The sequence below is a fragment of the Pteronotus mesoamericanus genome, unplaced genomic scaffold (assembly GCF_021234165.1).
Source record: "Pteronotus mesoamericanus isolate MK-2021 breed Mesoamerican mustached bat unplaced genomic scaffold, CSHL_Meso_final scaffold_85, whole genome shotgun sequence".
In the NCBI taxonomy this organism is placed as follows: Eukaryota; Metazoa; Chordata; class Mammalia; order Chiroptera; family Mormoopidae; genus Pteronotus; species Pteronotus mesoamericanus.
In genome coordinates, this window is record NW_026555329.1 from 4,152,481 (window position 1) to 4,171,890 (window position 19,410).

The following is a 19,410-nucleotide window of genomic DNA, read 5'->3' on the forward strand; positions in this document are numbered from 1 at the left end:
CATGGTTCAGATGAGTAAATGTATTGCACTGTGCATCTAGCAATCAGTCAGAATTGAATGAGATGCGATGATCATGCTTCCTTGCCAAATTGCTTTTTTTCATTGCAATTAGCCTTTTTAAGAACCTTACCAAACAACAAATGTGTATACAGTTCCCACTCTCTGCAGCCAATTAAAACTCATCTTAAGAGGTTTTATCTGTACTACTTATTGTTGTTGATGAAGCTGTCGCCCTCACTCTATCACCTGCCTCTCCATGTTTTCTCAGCTATCCTTCAAACCAGGTGTAGGATTAAGAAGGTTTAATTTTTTTTTTTTTTACAGTATGTATTCTTTAATCCAAAAAATAATTTAAACTAAAAACAGGGTCGCTGCTGAGTGAGTTTCCCTAATTGGGATTCTTATAAAAGCCCTGAGTGTGGCCCACAACTTTTTGCCCTCTAAAAGCATTTTGGAGTTGAGTCTGCTACTGCTTTCAGAAACCCATTTCCTCATTTTTTTCCCCCCTGGGCTCAAAGTCTACCTTTTCTAGCTTCCCTTATGGTAAGGGGGACCATGTGACTGATTTCTGGGCACAGGAAGGTACCCTGAAGTGTCAGGCCCATGGAAACCTCCCATGAAGGGGGCACTCTGTGCCAGGCAGTCTTGGCAGCCGTGGAGGGAAATGGCAGAGCCTTGTTCACTTAAAAAAAAAAAAATTCATTCATTCATTTATTTATTTATTTTTAGAGGGTGGGGGGAGAAAGAGAGGAAGACAAACATTGATGTGTGAGAGAATCATCGATTGGTTGCCTTGCGCATGCCCTCAAGTGGGGACCTGGCCCACAACCCAGGCATGTGCCCTGACTGGGAATCGAAACAGCAGCTATTCAGTCCACAGGCTGGTGCTCAGTCCACTGAGCCATGCCAGCGAAGGTGGAGCCTGGTTTCTAAAGGGGTAGAGACTATTGTCTTCCACCCCCACCTCCCACACTCTAGAGCTACCTTTGATTTTTCACTGACTTCCCTTGACCCAGATACTTTTCCTCCACCACATGTTAGATGCTCTAGCCAAGCCTTCCCAGGGCACAGGACCATTGAACTTCTCACCCTTACCCTTGTTGCTTATCGGTCTGCCTTCCAAGACAGACTCCCAAGCAATATGAGGGCACAGACCACATTTCCCTTGCTCATCGTTGTATCTTCAGCATCTAAACTTGGCACATAGTAGGTGTAATAAATGTTTGTTAGATTAATGAAGGGTTGGATGCATCGACTTTGCCCTTCTCTGTGCTGGGTACAGCAAAATTAGATGCTGAACAGCCTTTACCAATAACAATAATGAGGTGAGAAAAGCATGCACCGCTCTGAACTGTGTGCCTCTTGAATGTTTCCAGATACCTGGTACCTGGCGGATAACTGCTGGTCTTCATTGCAAATATCCTTATGGCTGACAATGATGTATATTTCTACATGGACAATGGACAAAATATATGGAAGTTTTTTCTAACTTTGTCTATTAAAAGAGAATTTCATAGAAACAAGTGTGGTGAATTGACGAGTTGTGGAAATTTGCTGTTTTCCCACTAAGAGGTGTAATTCCCCTCCTCCTGAATGGGGCCTTGCTTCTGCAATAGAAGGCTGTAGAAGTTACACCTCTGGTCTTCAGGGGCTAAGTCGTAAGACATGGCTTCTGCTTTCTTCCTTGGACACTCCCTTTCAGGGCCTCGAGCCTCCACGTATGAAGCCTGCCTGCCCTGTGATAAAGAGAACATACATAGGGGGTCTGTTTAATAACCCCAGCTGACTGGTGCCTTGCAGCCATTTCTGCCAAAGCATTGGATGCATGGGTGAAGCCATCTGGGATTCACCAGCCTAGGCCATGCACTGTCTAAATGCCACTGAGTGACCCCAGTCAATGCCACAGGGAAGGAGCTGAAAAATCACTTGGCTGAGCCCTGCCTGAAGGCTTGACCTGCACAATCAAGAGATATAAAGAAAATGGTTATGGTTTCAAGCAATGAAGTTTTAGGGTTGTAGTCAATGATAATTGGAACAAGAAATTACTTCATATCTTTATTTGTCCAATAATATTTGCATGGAGACTTTTCATTTTGACAGTTTTGACTTATCATTTGCTGGCCACCACGTAAATCTGAGTTCTCCTCCGTCTGTATGTGTACCTGGCAATTGAACAAGAGATAGTTGGGACACTGAAAGAAACAGGATCAGTTCTGGGCCATAGTTAATCCTCCATAAAGCTATTTATTTTAAAGCAGTAATTTGTAAGATGCATCGGCAATACAGTATCCAGTTTAAAAAAAATTTTTGGTATGTAGGGCATTAAATTAAATTGGTTTCAAAATATATATCAGCCCTGGTCTGATAGCTCAGTTGGTTAGAGCATCATCTCAATATGCCAAGGTTGTGGGTTCAGTTCCCTCTCAGTGCACATACAAGAATCAACCAATGAATGAATAACTGGGACAAAAAATCTGTATTTCTCTCTCTCTAAAATCAATAAAAAAATTTTAAAACTATATCAATGTATGCCAAATTTTGTTTTAATTTGTTAGTAGTTATGTTTCTCTGAGAAGTACTCAATATGGTAAAAGATAAAATTATATACAGGTGAAAAATTTTAGGCTCAACTTAAAAGTGACATTATGTGAAAGTGATTATTACAGAAAAGGAAACTAACTTTTATTAAGGGCCTACTACATGTTGCGTGCTCTTCATGTATCTTCTCTTTTAATCTCCTGACAATACTATAAGTAATTTTGAAATGGGAAGTTAAAAATTCCTAAGGTTACTCAGCTGGTAAGTGGTGGTTTGGATTTGACCCAAATCTGATCAGGCAAAGCCTGTGTAGGTTCTTTCTCCTCTATAGAGGCGTTTCATCCAAAAGAGTACAGGTGATATCTCATTGTGGTTTTAATTTGCATCTCTCTGATGATTGGTGACATTGAGCATCTTTTTATATGTCTATTGGCCATCTGTATGTGCTCTTTGGAGAAATGTTTATTGAGGTCCTCTACCCATTTTGTTATTGAATTTCTTTCAGATGAAAAGAAAGAAATTACGGGGGGGATCACCTCATAAATTATATACTTGTCTGACCGCTACGCTGCACTCCTGAAACTAATAGAGTATTAAATGTCAACTGTAATTGAAAATAAATATTTTTTAAAAAGAGTGCATGTCTCTCTTCAAAGTGGCTCCCAAAAAACTAGGAAGTGGTTATGGCAGCCACATAGAACTGGCCCATTAAAATGTTTATTTATGAAATATACTCCATTAATGATTTTATAATTTTTGCTGGCCTCCGTGAGTTGGTTACTGTAAGGATCTGGGGATAGCGTAGGGAATACACGACTTCCCATGGATGTGTTACAGAAGGTCTGTACTTGAAACATATTTTATTTAATGAATCTTTTTAAAAGCAAAGATTTGTCATCCCTATGACCACCCCAATTTCTCTCCTTTGAAATTCTGTTTTCATGCAGCTCCATTTTTTAAAAGGGATTTATCTACAACGGAGTGAGATTATTGGGGTTTGCTGTTTTCTTTTTATTCACTTTTTTTCTCCTTGGGCTGAAAGTTCCCTTCTTGCATTTGTCCACCTAAGTCTTCAAATGCTTTTATTTCATAATAATAAACACAACTGTTCCAAAATAAATGAAAAAGTAGAAACTGTCAGTTAGGGCTTTGCCAGAATTCTGATCCCCGCACTGTGGGATAGGGAGAGTAGCCCTGGGGAAGGGGAAGAGGGCGTAGAAGGAGGGGAGAGGAGAGAGGAGAGTGCAGGGCTCCTTACCCACAATCCATCCTTCCCTCCCAACACAGACGCGTGTGTTCAGACATGGCTTAGTTCAAACTCTTACGGCATTTCATATTTTCTGTTCTGAAGACTGTACCACCTGGCGGTTTAAAAGCTCAGATGGTGACAAATGATCTGTGTTTAAATCTCGGCTTTGTCTCTTCTTGGCTGGATGGGCGTTCCATTTTGTGCCTCAGTTTATTCACTTGTTACTTGGACCTCCAACCGTTTGCTGTGAGGATTAAATGAGCCACTCAATGCATGTAATGTACTCAGAACCCTGCTTGGCAATAGCAAATCTAAAGTGCTGTATAAATATTAGCTTCTGATCTTATTCCTGTCTTCCTCAGGCGTTTCATTGGAAGGCAATGGACAGGACAAAGAGAGTGAAAGAATTTGAAGCCACCAAGTAGCTGTTAACACCAATAAGCTCATGAACTCTATCACAAGTGGTAACCTAACCAGACACTGTTCTTGTGGGGTGGGAAGCTCATGAACATACTGTTTATGAAGATGTTCTTAAGATTAATGACCTATGTCAGCAGGCAATAATCTCTGACAATAAGCCAGTCATCACTATGTGATTTTATGAAGATAAAGAACCAATGAAATGTGTCTTGGCAGGGCCAGAAAAGTGATTCTTTTTTTCTTCCAATACCTAAGCACTTTGGCAGGGCACGGGGACTCAAGAGGACCACCGCTCTCGATCACGTCTCCTCGCTCATTCGTCTGACAGCCAGTAATTGTGCACCTGCCTTGCGCCCGGCCCTGCACAGATGAGTGAGGCCCACCATCTAGTGGGAAAAACAAACAGGAGGATGCTTTAATTAATTCAAAAAGTATTTACCGACTACCAGGCATTGAGTGCTATGTTAGGTGCTGGGTATAGTGAACAAAACAGACAAAAGATCCTGTCCTCATGGAGCCGACATTATTCTAGGCAAGGGAAAGGCAAACACTGCATGAGGCATGGTATGGACATATAGTCTATCAGATGGTGATCAGTGCAAAGGAGAAAAACAAAACAGAATTAGGAGCCTTCCTGTGGGTGGGTGAACTCTCTGTGCTTTTAGTTTGATGGTGTGAAAGCTACATGCAAATAATAAGTTGACTTATACCTAGGAATATGCAGTAGGACACTCTCTCCCAGTACGTTCAGCTGAGGAAACCAGCCACACCTCCCAGAGAGCCTCGGGGGCACTAGGGCAAACACTGATCAGAACCGTGCTGTATATTAGATGATTTTGCCCAACTGTAGGCTAGTGTGAGTGTTGTGAGCATGTCTAAGTGGGGCCAGGCTAAGCTATGATGTTGGGTAGGTTACGTGTATTAAATGCATTTTCCACATATTTTCAACTTACGATGGTTTATCTAGGTGTAACCCCATCTTAAGTTGAGGAGCATGTGTATGTAGTCAGGGGCAACGTCACAGAGACAAATTAGAGCAGGTGGGGTAACTGTAATGTAGGGACAAGCCTAGAGCATAGGGGGCCGCGGGGAGGCCCTGCCCCTTCCCCCGCCCAGCGGAAGGCAGCCGCAAAACTGCTGACTCCTGAGTGTGAGTTCTCAGAGGGCAAAACTTGACTTCCTCTCGTCATTGCTCAGCCGAGACGACCCACAAATAGGGACTGAAAGCATATAATGTTCAAGTCAGCCAAACAGCAAGCACTTTGGGGGCACCAGCTACACTCCCACTCATCCGTTCGGCATTCACTGAGCACCTAGTATGTGATAAATGCTGGATTCTGCCCTCCAGGAACTTAGGATATAGTTCCATGAAGAAGTATTACTGACCGTCAGGACTAAATCTGGGCACAGTCACACCACAGACCCGGACACTCCCAGGGACGGGCTTCAGGGGCTGTCCCACAGGCTACGGAGGCCTCGGTCTGTCCCAGCGGGACCGAGGGGCCACATTCTCAGTCCACGCCCCATGGTTGGCGGCGGGTCCAGGCCGTTTCCAGGTGCAGCGCTCAAACCCGCCGCGCTGCGGTCTGGAGGTGAGGCCTCTTGGGCGAGCCCTGGGGTGCAAGCGACCGGCTCCGGGGAAGCCCCGCGGAGAAAGGGAACCAGCTCACTCCGGGCCCTCGGGCAGGTGTCGGAACGCAGCCAGCCGTCCCCGGCCCCGCCTCGGCTGCAGCCGGCTCCCGGCCGGCCGCGCCCCGCCCGCCGCCTGCAGCCGGGGCCGGTCCCCGGCTCCAAGGGGCGGGGACGAGCAAAGGTCCTGTTGGACCGCCCTCCGCCCCCCGAACCCCCGCCCCCGGCCCGGCCCGCCCCCCGGGGCTTCTTCAACTCGGGCCCGCGCCGGGCTCGGAGTGCGAGGCGCGCCGCTGCGGACGCGGGAGGTGAGTGCGGGACCCCCGCTGCGGGAGCAAGTCCGCGCGGCTCTGTCATCTCCGGGACGCCCCTAGTCCGTTCCTCCTAAGGCCGGCGGATCCGTCGACTGCCAGCGGCTGAGCCGTCGCGCCCTCTCCTCTCTCCGCGCCCCTGTCCCGGTCCCCTAATCCCGGTCCCCTAATCCCGGTCATCCCTTTCCCATCCCCCGCTTCCCCTTTCCCGCCGCCCCTGCCTCCCCGGCTGTCGCCAGGCCAGCTGGTGCCTGTGTCTTCCCGCGTCACCACCCCCTCCCGACTCCTTCACTCTTTGTTCCGGTTTCTGCTCTGGGTGTGCGGAGCTTTCGACTCCCGGGGGTCTGTGTGCGGGAATGGCCGCCGCCGACGTGGATTCAGGCTCACGCGCCGAAAAGACCTGCCTGGGCCTGGGTCGGGAGGAGGCCAGCTCCCCCCGGGGGTTCCTGGCCTGGGGCGGGATGACATCCCAGCTGCCCGCCCGGTTCCTGCGGCCCGCGCGTGTGGACGCCTGGTCCCCCCGGGAGCCCGCGTCCCAGCGGCACCCGAGCGGTGCAGACGCGCGGGCGGCTCTGGGGAGGGCGGGTTGCAGGGCCTTAGTTAGCACGTCCCTCATCGGGAGCCCCCTGTGTTCAGGGGGTGTATGGCACGTGAGAGCCGAGTGTCGCGGGAGCGCTGCCCTCAGGAGGCCAATGGACTGACAACCGAGTCAGCGTGGAATGAAGCAGGTGCTGCGAGGTCAGAGAAACAGCCGAATGAATTACAGTGAATGAATCGATTTCACAATCCACCAGCAACGTGCTCTTCTAATGAAGGAAAACAGCCGGGAGAGGTGAAGCCCCGGCCATTAGAGAGGTTTGAGGAGTGTGGTCCAGCTCCCAGCGGCCGCCCGTTAGCTCGTTTGCTTTAAGGGGAAGCTTTATAGTTTGCAGAAGTGCTTTTCTTGTTGTCCTGATCAAACCCTGAAGGGGACCAAAGGGTTCTTTTCTTTTCTTAATCAGTCCTCTCTTGTTATCCCCTCCATTTCCCCAAAGCCTTTGCTGCCTCACACTGACTCCTTTTTCCAGCTCATGCCTGTCTTGTGAGCATCGTTTTTTTTTGTTTTGTTTTTTTTGTTTTTTGTTTTTTTACCCACCGATTTTTATTTTAGGGCACCTGGTCTTTAATTTGTCTCCTCATAAAAGTGAGCTCAGGTACTGGGCTGCAAGCACCAAAAATATAAAAGGATGGCATATCTGTTCCAATAGACTCAATTTCACTTTGTTATTTAGAAAACGGAAAATAATTTAAAAATGCACTGCAGTTGTTACAGCGATGTCTCATTCCCCTCGGTAATGAGGAAATAGTGTATTCCATAACCCTGATTTTTGCTTCCACCGTAACTGAAGTTTACCCTTTCAAGCACACTTTCCTACTTTACAAAAGAGTCATTTGTAGCCCAAATGAGTCAGCCGAGCAGGGCATCAGGGCTCAGGCCTGAGCGGCAGGTGGGTCTCAGTGAGAATCTGGGCGCAGCTTTCAGTTCCGTCCAGGAGCACACTCAGAGTCGGGCAGGTTGGGCTTGTTGCTTGTTGCCCTGAGGAAGCCGACTGGCCCCGGGGAAGCTGGGGCAGAGACCCTGGGGTGGGGGGGTGGGGGGTGTGTGAGGGGAGTCTCAGTAAGTGGGTGTCGGAAAGAAATGAAAGGATTTGGGCTTGTGGGTGATTTGAGGGAGAGTTTAAGGAAACAGGGCTCTGCTCTGAGGGATGCTGCCCGGAAGTGGGGGCAATTATATTGAGAATCTTCCTAAATCTCATCTAAAAGGAGAGAAGACTAAAGCTGTGCTTGGCCAAGAAGCAGCTGTAGCGTTAGCCAGGGCTGGTGGTGGTGGAGGGAACGCTTGGTCATTTCCGCGGTTCGGACAGCGTTCAGATTTTGCCTGTGGCCAGTCAGGATTATGAGAGGTCTTGTTTTTTTCTTGATTTCTCATGACCAGAGTGGCCTTGGCTGATGTGGATGTTCTGTGACATTGTTCATGTTCATCAGGTGAATGTCAGGCCAGTGCCTAGCAACACCAGGACACTAGTACCAGGCCAGCTTCTAGATGTCGGGGCTGCCTTTTTTTTTCCTTATGATATTGGGCAAGTTACTTAACATCTTTGAATTTCAGTGTCCACATCTGTAAAATGTGCGCAATGCCTACTTGGGGTTGTTGTACAGATTACATGAGGGAGCACGTAGAGAAGGTTTAGCCCAATGCCTGGCACATAGTGGGTTCTTGACATACGGTTACCCCTACCCTCTCTTACTCTAGTTCATTTTGGTGTTGAGGTTTCTGCCCTACAACTCTTCAAGCAGAAACCCAGTGATCAACCAGAGCTGCTCCAGAGGAGAATCCTGAACTGAGTATTAGAAGGAGCTGGACCCTTTCCAACTCAGATTCGATAATCCCACCACTCTAAATCAGCCTTCAGAGAGGACACTAGTGATCGCAGGGTCTTCATGCAGTCATTGCCTTGGAACCTATTTTTAGTATTCTTTGCTCCCAGGAGCCAGCGGCTCCGGTTGGCCATGTGCGTTTCTGACTTTGTGTTGCCTTGCTTTCTCGGACTCTTCCTCAGAGCCCTCCTGTCCAGGAGTCTGATTCAAGCTTGCATAGCCTCACCACGTTCACCTTGGCTCTCTGAGCTCTGCTTGGAGCTGGGAAGCCGTGCTTGCTGATCGAATTCCGAAGGCCCCGTGTGAGAGCCCAGGGTGAGGAGCCTTTTGAGCTGGGTCTCTCCTGAGGCCATTTTCATCTAACTCCAGGTTGGAACATTCAGGGAATTTGAATCTGAAGTCTGACTGCTGGTTAATTGAGATATTTTTGTACGTGTCTGTATAGGCACCATGGGTTTTAGACCCTTTAGCTGGCCCTGGGCACATTATTTCATTTTTCCTGGCTAGACAGTTACTTCAGATATTTGAGAATAGTCTGGCAGCTCGCTCTCTCCCAATGCCAGGCATGACAAACTCTATTGTATTAAATTCCGAGCCTCTCTCCTATCTGATTTATTATATCAAAAGTTCCTAGGAATAAAGAAAAAAATAAAGAAACAATAGAAAATGGGCCAACAACACAGTTAAGAAATACGCAAGGCTTTACACAAAAAAATGCTTCATTTCATTTATATTAACATAAAAATGTACTGAAATGCCCTTTCTTACCTATGAGACTCACAAAAACACAAAAATTTGAATACACACTGTTGCTAAGACTGGTACTTTCATATCTTATTGTTGAGACTGCAAAATGCTCCAACCTGTAAATCGTAGATGTTTGTACCCACTCATCTTGCAACCCATCTTCTGAAAACCTCCCTTCAGGTGCTCTTGCCCATGTAGGAAGAGGACATACGTTCAGGAATATTTAGTATGGCACTTTTATAATAACAAAATGTAGAAAGAACCCAAGTGATCGGCAATATGGGACAGGTTCGATAAACAATGGCATACCCATGGGATGGAGTGTCACGCAGCTGTAGCAAGGAAAGTGCTGACGTGGAAAGATGTCCAGGATGTGTTGTTACATGACAGAAAGCCAAGTGCAGAGCAGTGTGTAGACCTCTTTTTAGTCATATTTGTATAAAGAAACAGGAAGGTAAAACACCTGAAGGGGTGGGGGAGGAAAGGGTAGATGGGACTGGGTAGGAATGGCATTTCTAGATGTATTATCTTTTTACATGATTTAAGTATCTGAGCCATGTAAACATACTATGGCTCATACTAGTTAGGTTTTAGTCAAACCTAACTAAAAAAGAAACCTTAATTTAACTTCATAAGGAGAATATTCTCAGAATTCCTTGATTGAATAAGCCTCATTCTAATAAAAATCTACAAAGTAATAGCCCTCGTGTTGGGCAAAATGAATCTCGTCCCTTACCCTAGATACACACTTAGCAGATACTGTCTTATTGTCCCCTGCCACTGTGTTTCCTCCTGAATTCCCTCCCTTAGCAGCTGACATCTCCGTCTCATCAGCCAGCCCACACCTCAGCTACCTGGGGGCCAGCCCTGGGAGCCTCCTCACCATCACCACCCTCACATCCAGCCGGTTTCTGGGAAACCACCAACGCAGAGCCTTTCCTGTCCTTTTGTCGCTAACATATTTCAGCATTTGTTGTCCATCTGTAATCATGTTCCCCTCCGGTGGTTTCCTTGTTTGCTTCCAGAAGGTCTTTTTAGGTGACCACTCTAATCCCATTGCTCTCTACACAACCCCACCGCACCCACGGCGCCTGCTGCCCGGGCCCCCAGCAAGGCTCTTCAGAGCCTTGTTTGTACACACAGACCCAGGGAAAACCCCCGAGACTGAGAATCCAGCTCTGTGAGCAGAGGGCAGGGAAGGATGGAAGAAAGAGACAGGCCCCTCCAGTCTGGCAATTAACTGAGCTTATTCGGGGAAACTTATGAAGTGCATTGGGAGCGACTGCAAGGTGAAGTGGTTATCTTCCATGTCACTTGACAGATGCCAAAGAATTATAGGACAAGGCAGTATGGATGGTATGTGAAGGGTCCCAGTGCAGGGAGATGCCTGGCGTGCTTGCCTGGGTCAGGACAAGGCCTGTTCCAGGAACCAGCACCCATGGGACACAGGAGAGGTACTGGTTTACGTCAGAAGGAAAGCATTCGTTTCCATCAGACAGTCCCTGAGGGGGTTTACGGGAAGCAGTCTCTGTCAGGCCCGGGTCAAGCTCACCGTACCGCAGCAGTCACGTCACGGAAAGCCTGTCCTCCCCAGGCGCGGACTGAGGGCCCTCGCCCTTGTCTGTTGCCCTTTCCTACTCTAGAACCCCGCATTGGGTGCAGGGGCCAATGCAGAGCCTGAAAACAATTCCAGGTCTGTCAGGGAACTGGCGATGGACATCTCAACACAAAATGGTGTCTCCTGGGCATGACGAGCTTGCTGGTCACCAGTGTTGCCCACCCCTCACCACCTCCTGCAAGTGCGAGGCTTTGAGAATCGCTGCTCATTCGCAGCCCCGCGGTGCTCGTTGCCTACTTGCTGCCACTTAGCCCACAAGGTGCAGCTCGGCTGCTGTCTACTTCAGGACGACATCTGTGACCCTATGCTTCCCTCTAGTTGGATTTAGATGCCTTCTCTTCATTCGTTCCTTGTAGCAATCTGTGCCAATACCTTGGTAAAACCTAGCTGCTTGCTTCTCCATCTTGTCACTAAGGAGAGAAACTGCTTTTTGTTTCTGTATCCTAAGTGCTTGAACATGGTACCAAGGTACAGTAGGTATTTAAGAATAACTAATGAATGATTCATAAACGTTTCAATGAATGAACAAATGAGTGATCCATTGCAGGTAAGATCCCTATGCTTGGTATAGTGAGAGATTAACTGATGGGAGATGAGAACCTGGTTTTCCTTCTTTGCAGTTCACTGTTTACCAGAAAGGAACTTTTTGCATGTTTCAGAATCCCTTCCTTAAATGTTCATTCTTGTTAATACACAAGAACAGGGTTAGGCAGCTACACAATAATCTCAGCAGAGTTTTTTAGAGATGAACTAGTGATGGGTAAGAGAAGTGCTTTCTGGTTTCCTGGAGGAGATTCATGTTAAAGAATGCGGGTTAATTAGTTAATGTCTAAGACTGCTCCCAGCTCTCACATTCTGTGATTTTATTATCTGTGTGACTGCCAGACATGAGTACAAATACAAATAAAGCACAGTTCTTGTCCATGGGACATTTTAACCTTTGACCATAGGTAGTTTTAAAAAAAAAATCTTACCTCAGTTTGTGCTTTTTTAAGAATGCTTACATATGTGTGTGTATATGTGTATTGTGAATTGTTAATAAACTTTGCTCATGTTTATATTACAGTATTTTAAAAACTTTATCTGTAAAAGCTTTTCATAAAGTATTATAGTTCTTTGTTATAAATATTACAAGTACTTTTTTTTTCAGTTTTCCATTTGTCTTCCTAAAGGCTTTTCCCCTTTTAAAATTGTACCGATATTTGTGTGTGTTTTTTCTAGTATGTTTATGGTTTCATTTTTCCTCAACCCGCCCCCCCCCCCCACCGCCACATCTAACCCACTGAGAATTTGCTCTTGTGTATGGCATGAGATCGGGATCTGACTATTTTTTTTCCAGTTGATTAGCCCGTGGTTCTAGCACCTTTTATTGAAGGATCTCTAATTCCTTCAGTGAACACAGTCCTTCTACATCTTGCAATGTGCCTCTTCTTTCTTCACCCAGCCAAAGAGTGACTAGGCCTTCCTTTCTGGGTTAAAAAGGAATAGCTAGTTACTTTCCATTCATGAGTAGGGGGAGTCACAGTGTGTAGAGACAGAGCACATTTGAGTCTTCATAGCAGTGGTCATAAGTAAGACACAAATTGGGGTAGTCAAAATACTGTTTCACAAACTTCCAGGTCTCTGCCTTCCACATGCTTGGTGGAGGATTGTCTTTCCGGACCGTTATGATGGGCTGAGGCCATGTGACTAGTTCTAACAAATTGTGAGTGGACAAGATGTGTGTCAGTTTGGGGCCAGAGCATTGCATTGGTGGTATGAGACTTCCCCGAACTCCCTTTCCACTTGGATGATGGCAAACAAAGCTCAAGATGACGGCTGCCCCTCGGTCTAGATCCCTCAGTGACTAAGATGGCAAAGGTTCCCGTCCTTCTCTATTAGACAGGTAGTGTGAGAAATAAATAATCCTCTATTGTGATAAGCCACTCAGGTTTAGAGGTTATTTGTTTCTGAAGCGTAACATTGCCTCTCCTGACTTATGCCCATACTCCCTTTCAGTATTTCAATTTGATTTCTTTGTCATCTACTGAGCTCAAGCTAAAGGCTTTTCTAGAGAGAAGATATTTTTTTCGTGTGTACTGATTGATGCTAGGGAGAAATCAGGTAATTTTAGGAAAAAAGTCACAAAATAATGACTTGTTTAATTTAAGGGTAACATTATTTTTCCAGGTAATCTGGAGATCTCAAGATGTTTGCCAAGGCAACAAAGAATTTTCTTAAAGAAGTTGATGACGGAGGTAACCTTATTGCAGTGTCAAGCCTGAATGACTCCGATAAGTTACAACTTCTAAGTCTGGTGGTCAAAAAAAACAGATTCTGGTGCTGGCAGAGACCCAAATACCAGTTTTTATCCGTCACCCTTGGAGATGTGCTTACAGAAGGCCAATTTCTGAGTCCAGGTATGTTTCTTTTTCTTCTTTTTTACAATTAGCCCCAGAACAGAAGATGATGACTCTTCTAGACACATGGTTGAGTGATTATATGGTGATAACTTGTGATTTCTCCTGTTTCTTTGCTTACTGTCTTAGAAACATCTTTTCTTCAAATCACAAAATTCTGCGGAACTGACATTAAAGGATATAGCTTAAGTTGAAAACAAAGTAATAGTGCAGTTTTGGGTATAAAAGTAAGACATGCCCATTGTAGATGTTGAGACCACTCAACATAAGTGGGATGGATCTACCACCCAAAATCTGGTTTGGTGTTGAGGATGGTGATGCCACCTATCCATCAGGCGGGTGTGAAATTTTATTACTCATATAATGAATGGGCATGGCGGGCTCCCCAACTGGTCCAAAAATAGCTAGAGAGAGGGGAGATAGGAGATGGAGTCAGCTTTCATTGTGAAGAGGGGATGGGCGGGGGTTCCTCTGCATGTGGGCTGTGGCTTGCAAGGTTCGAACTCCCTGTCTGGGCCAATGGAGGGAGCACCTGAACTTCCTTACCAGCCTGCGCAGGCGTGTAACAGGAAGGGAAGAGAGGCTGGTGGGCTGGAAAGTCGCCAGCAGGAAACATCAAAAATGGAGTCAGGCTCTGCATTATTGCCGAGTATTTATAAAATGGAGAAAGACATGAAAATAAACCAAAAAAAATTCTACCATCAAGTGTTAATTCCTATTCATTCTTGGATTGTAGTCGTTTTTTCCCCTCTGCATCTAATTTTTTAACAACAAAATTGGAAACATACTACATATAACTTTTGCATACTCCTTATTTTTTATTTAACCTTATATAAATTTTCCTTCATAGGTTTACATATTTTAAAATACTGTTTTCTGCAAACCCATAACATTTCATTTTGTGTTTCTACCTTATTCATTTAATAGTTTTAATTTAGTGCTGAATAAATAAGGCCGGGATGAACATTTTGATCTGAATTTTTGTTGTTTTTCTGTTTTTCCTTTAAGCAATTGCTTTAGCATAGATCCTTAAAGACACACTTAATGGACCAGAGGTTGGAAATTTTCGAAGGCCTTGGTGCTCATTGCTACACACTTTTTGGAACACAGTGATATGTGAGAGTATCATCAGCTCTTAATTATTGGACTAGATGTTGTCCGAGTCCTCTTCTATTTTACAATTAGTTCCAAAGTTCTCTAATTCTCTGAGTACAACTCTTAAAGGGGAGAAGAGAGAGAGGATCTAGTCTGAGTTGATGTATAATCTCCAGACTTGCTTCCGGTCCAGCTTCCAGCCAGTGCTTCCTCCAACCAGTCTCCTCATTAAAGCTGTCTCACAATGGGCGAATGGATTGATATGCATTTTATGTAACCTCCCCCTGCCCAGGATCTCTGGTAGAACTTCTATTGAGGGGCAAGAGAAAAAAAAATCACAGAATAGACCGTGGACCCCGAGCAGCTGGAATTTTACTGTTCTGTGCTGTTGAAGTGCCTCTTCTGTGATGTCCTGGAAATTCATGAAGTTGCACGTTAGGCGGCTGAAGAAGAAGTCTCAATTATGCTAATCACCTAGGCCAGGGCTCCCCCCTCATTCTGTGTCCAGTTGGTGTTAGGGCTGTGACAAGAGGTGTCCTCTGCCTTGTCTACAAACAGGCCCTGGACGCCTCCCCCGTTAGTGTTTCATGTCACTCGCAGCAACGCAGGCGTGTTTGTGTTGCCCGGGGACGAGAAGGTCAGAGGGGTGGTGAGTCTGTTCTTGTCTCAGTGGGAGCCTGTTGGCTTCCTCACTCCTTCCCTTCCACCAGCAGCAGGGCAAAAGTGTGCACAAATGACATCTTTTTTGGAGGCGTAGCTAGAGGGGCTTTGGGGAATGCATAGACAGCCTTGGTTGTCCTCAGCAGCTGTGGGATCCGGTCTTGGGGACAGTTTTCAGGAGTGATAATTACCTGCCTGAGACCAGAACTGTGACCTGCCGATAGAATTTCTGTCTATGTAGCACTGTGTACAATTGGGACTGTCCTATTTGTTAGAAATGATATTGTTTGGACTAAATCCAGTGGGTAGGCTGGGCACCTGCTATGTGCTAGGCAGTGTTTTACATGCTTCACATACGTGGACTTGAAACAGAATCCATCAGGTAAGTATTATTAATTACCTCCAAATTACACATGACAAACCTGAGGTTCAGAGAGATGAATATTACTCAAGGTCTCCCGACAGGAACATTAGTGATAGAATCTTGAGCTCTTAGCTCTATTCTGCGCTGCTTCCCAAAGCATTTCCCAGGCAGTCTGTATTCCACACGATGTGAATAGAAAAAGATTTTGAATTAGCGGTATTCTCAGAGGCTTCCTATTTTTGGTGGTGGAGGAGATGATTCTCTACTTTGTAAAAGTCAGAGATAATGAGTGGTGATTAGTTATCATTAACCCTGGTTGCGGAATGGATGTTCTTGACTGGAGTGAAAGAAATACAGGTGTCGGGGGTGGATGGAAAGAAAGAAGCCCCTGAGACGCCATGTGGATTTGAATCTTTCATCAAGTCCCACCAGGACCCCAGGAGAGCCTCGGGTTGGGGAAACGGAAAAAGCCAAGTGTGACTTTCCTAAGAGGCTCTCAGTGCAGTTACGGAGTGATGATGACTGAGACCATTTTCATGGTGGTATGCGGTTGGATTAAAAATTTATACAGTAGGAATCTGGAGATGGGCAGCTCGGGTATGAGATCATCAGGTGTTCACCTTTAGTGTTCAGATAAGAAGGGTGGGTCTCGAAGGCAGCCTGTAGCAATCACCTGGATATGGCCCTGTGAGGGGACGGCAGTTTCCGGGAGGCTTGGTTGAAGCTGGACACCAGGTGGGTGGTAGCATCTCCCTTAGTGTCTGGGGAGCCAGGAAGGCAGAACGGAGGGCCTGGAGCTAGTGTGTCCCAGGATGGTTGTTTGAGGGAGGGAGAAAGGGCATGCCCGGTCACTATCACAAAGACAGATAAGGAGTTGCATGACAAGGACTTGAGTAATGGGGTAGAGGTCAGATGTAAACAAATAAGCCTGGGAAGGGAATTTTGCAGGGAGATAGTATGAAACCAGGAGAATGTTCTCCAAGATGGGGGGGTGGGAAGGGAAGGTCCCTAAAGATAAGCCTAGGTGGCCAGCCTGCTGGACACTGGGTAAGGCAGGCCACTCAACTGTGTGGCTGGGGCGGGGCCTGCATTTTTTCTCTGTTTTCATATCATCTTCATCTAGTTCCTTCACCCTGGAAAAAGCACACATTTAAAATGTTCTATTTCTTTACCAGTATAGTGGCTAAATCGATGCTTACTTTAAAAATATTCAGTAAATCCTACAGATATTATATGTGTACTTGATTGTACATGTATGTGTTGGAATTAAAACACACACACACACACACACACACACACAAACAAAAAAGCACCCCGTGGAGCCCCTGGCCACCCATTCCCAGACCGTGGCCAGTGAACCGGCGCCTTTTTCTTTTGCCCACCCACATAGTGCGGCGGCCACCTTTCCATTTTGGATGAAAACCTCATGTTTCCCACAGGATTGGAAAGCTAGGTGACCTAAGGCACAGAGGTGGCCTTATGGTCATCAGATTCCCTTGCATGTCTCATTCACCCCAGTGGTCGTGGAGTCGGACTTTGTGAAATACGAGGGCAAGTCTGAAAACCACGTGAGTGGGAACATCGAGACGGCCCTGGGGAGGGTGAAGCTGAACGCAGCGGGCAAAGGCCTGGTGGAGAGTCAGTCTTCGTTTGGGACCCTGAGGAAGCAGGAGGTGGACTTGCAGCAGCTCCTCAGGGATGCCGTTGAGAGGTAAGGAGGATTTTGTTTGGCACTGGGGATTTTGAGGCGTCCCGCATTTCAGGTTGGATCTTGTTAAAAGGGTGACCAATGGAAATTTGGCAAATCGATAAGCTTTATGGAATGCTCGTTGTGCTGGAACTTTAACAAAATGTTTTTCAATTACAGTTGGCGTACAATATTATTAGTTTCAAGTGTCCTATATAGTGATTAGATGTTTATATAACTTATGAAGTGATCACCCCAATAAGTCTAGTACCCATCTGACACCACCCATAGTTTAATACTGTTGGGCATATTCCTGTGCTGTGCTTTGCATCTCCGTGACTGGTTTGTTTGTTTGTTTGTTTGTTTTTGGACTAGCAATTTGTACATCATTTTTGCCCAGCCCTTTAACCCCTTCTCGTGTGGCAACCATCAGTTTGTCTCTGCATCTTATGAGTTTGTTTCTGTTTTGCTTGTTCATTTATTTTGTTTTTTAGATTCCACATGTAAGTGATTATGTGCTATTTGTCTTTTTTTGCTTGACTTATTTCACTTAGCATAACACCCTCTAGGTTCATCCATGTTGTTGTAAATGGCAGGATTTCATTCTTTTTTTATGGCTGAGTAATATTCACACGTGCGCGCACACACACACACACACACCCCCACACCCACACACACCCACACACCGCGCTTCTTCCTTATCTATTCATCTGCCAGTGGACACTTAGGTTGGTTGCATATCTTGGCTCTTATAAATAACGCTGCAGTGAACATAGAGATGCATATGACTTTTCTAATTAGTGTTTTGGATTTCTTCAGAGAAATAGCCAGAAGTGAAATTGCTGGGTCACATGGTAGTTCTCTCTCTAATTTCTTGAGGAGCCTCCATGTGGCTTTCCGCTGGTCTGCATTCCCTCCACAGCGCACAAGGGGTCCTTTTCCTCCACATCCTCACCGCACGTGTTTGTTGATTTATTGGTGGCAGGCATTCTGACAGGTGTGAGGCGATACCTGAGTATGGTTTTAATTTGCATTTTTGTAATGATTAGTGATGGTGAGCATTTTTGCATCTGTCCATTGGCCAAATGTATGCATGTCCTCTTTGGAGAGGTGTCTATTTAGGTCCTCTGCCCATTTTTTAATTGGCTTGTTTTTTGGGTGCTAAGTTGTAGGAGTCACTTACGTATTTTGGATAGCAACTCCTTATTGGATGTATCATTGGTGAACCTCTTTTCCCATTTAGTAAGTTTTTTTATTTGTTTCTTACCTGCAAATAAATTTAACTGGGCACTCTGCTCCTTCATTAGCGAGGCCTGGCAAACAGTGGGGATGCGGGGCCGGACGGCTGCGTGCCTCCAGAGGCCTCTGAGCTCTGTCCTCAGACGGCCCTCTCCAGCCTGACCCTGTTCTGCAGTCTTGTAACTTCTATTTCAAGTACCACAGTTTGGCAACGCTCTCTAATCACATTTCCCAATACAGTGTTTCAAACATGCTTTCTGATTCAGGTGTAGACAATAGTGCCAATAGGAAGCATATGGGGAGAAGTCAGTGAGTCAAGATGGGAGGACTTATTCTGAAGAGAAAGAAGCCATTATGCATGGGGACACGGGCGTCCGCTGAGCACCTACTGTGCGCCAGGCATGTTACAGACTTTATCTCATTTACCCTGCACTGTGCCACCTTTACATTTGAGACTCTCCGAGTCAGTGGGAGAAGGAACTGGTGCTCAGCCCCAGAGCTCAATTTGGGGGCTGGAGCTGGGATTCAGCCCAGAACTTCCTGGCTGCAAAGCTCCTGTTCTCTCCCCTAAATCATGCTTCAAGAGACTGCACAGCAAAGAAACTGGCTGAGGAGACCATAGTGGAAATGACAGCAGAGGGTGTGAAGACAGAGGCCGCAGGGATGGTGCCTGGCGGGTGTGCAGTGCACTGGGCATCATCCGAGCGAGGCCTGCCAACCTGGAGGTGTGTCCACACGGGGGTGCGACCACCCCAGGAGGGTCTCCAGAACCCTGTTCACTGTAGGGACAGCTGGGGGAGGGGGCAGGGACACCAGGAACATGGTAAGGAACAGATTTAAAGTCTAGGATGGGAGGAAGTATCTTATTGCAGTCCCCTCTCCTGTGTTCTGTCGCTGAGAGGTAACAGGGCACTCCCAGGGAAGGTGGGAGGGCTGGCTCTCTGGACCACGGGACAGGGGGACAGGGCGGGTGGCGGCGGGGCGGGGGCGGGGGGATGTGAGATTGCTGGTCTCGCTGCTTTGCTGGAGTGATACA

General features: G+C 46.3%; 1 protein-coding gene across 1 annotated transcript in view; it reads left to right on the forward strand.

The window, feature by feature from the left end:
* The first annotated feature begins 6,080 nt into the window (after positions 1-6,080).
* Positions 6,081-19,410, forward strand: part of GSDME (gasdermin E) — a 45,959-nt gene continuing 32,629 nt past the window's right edge. Inside the window, exons 1-3 of the mRNA XM_054564497.1 lie at positions 6,081-6,144; positions 13,100-13,329; positions 16,967-17,159. Of these exons, the coding sequence (XP_054420472.1) occupies positions 13,119-13,329; positions 16,967-17,159 (404 nt within the window). The 5' untranslated portion in view covers positions 6,081-6,144; positions 13,100-13,118. The remainder of the gene's footprint in view (positions 6,145-13,099; positions 13,330-16,966; positions 17,160-19,410) is intronic.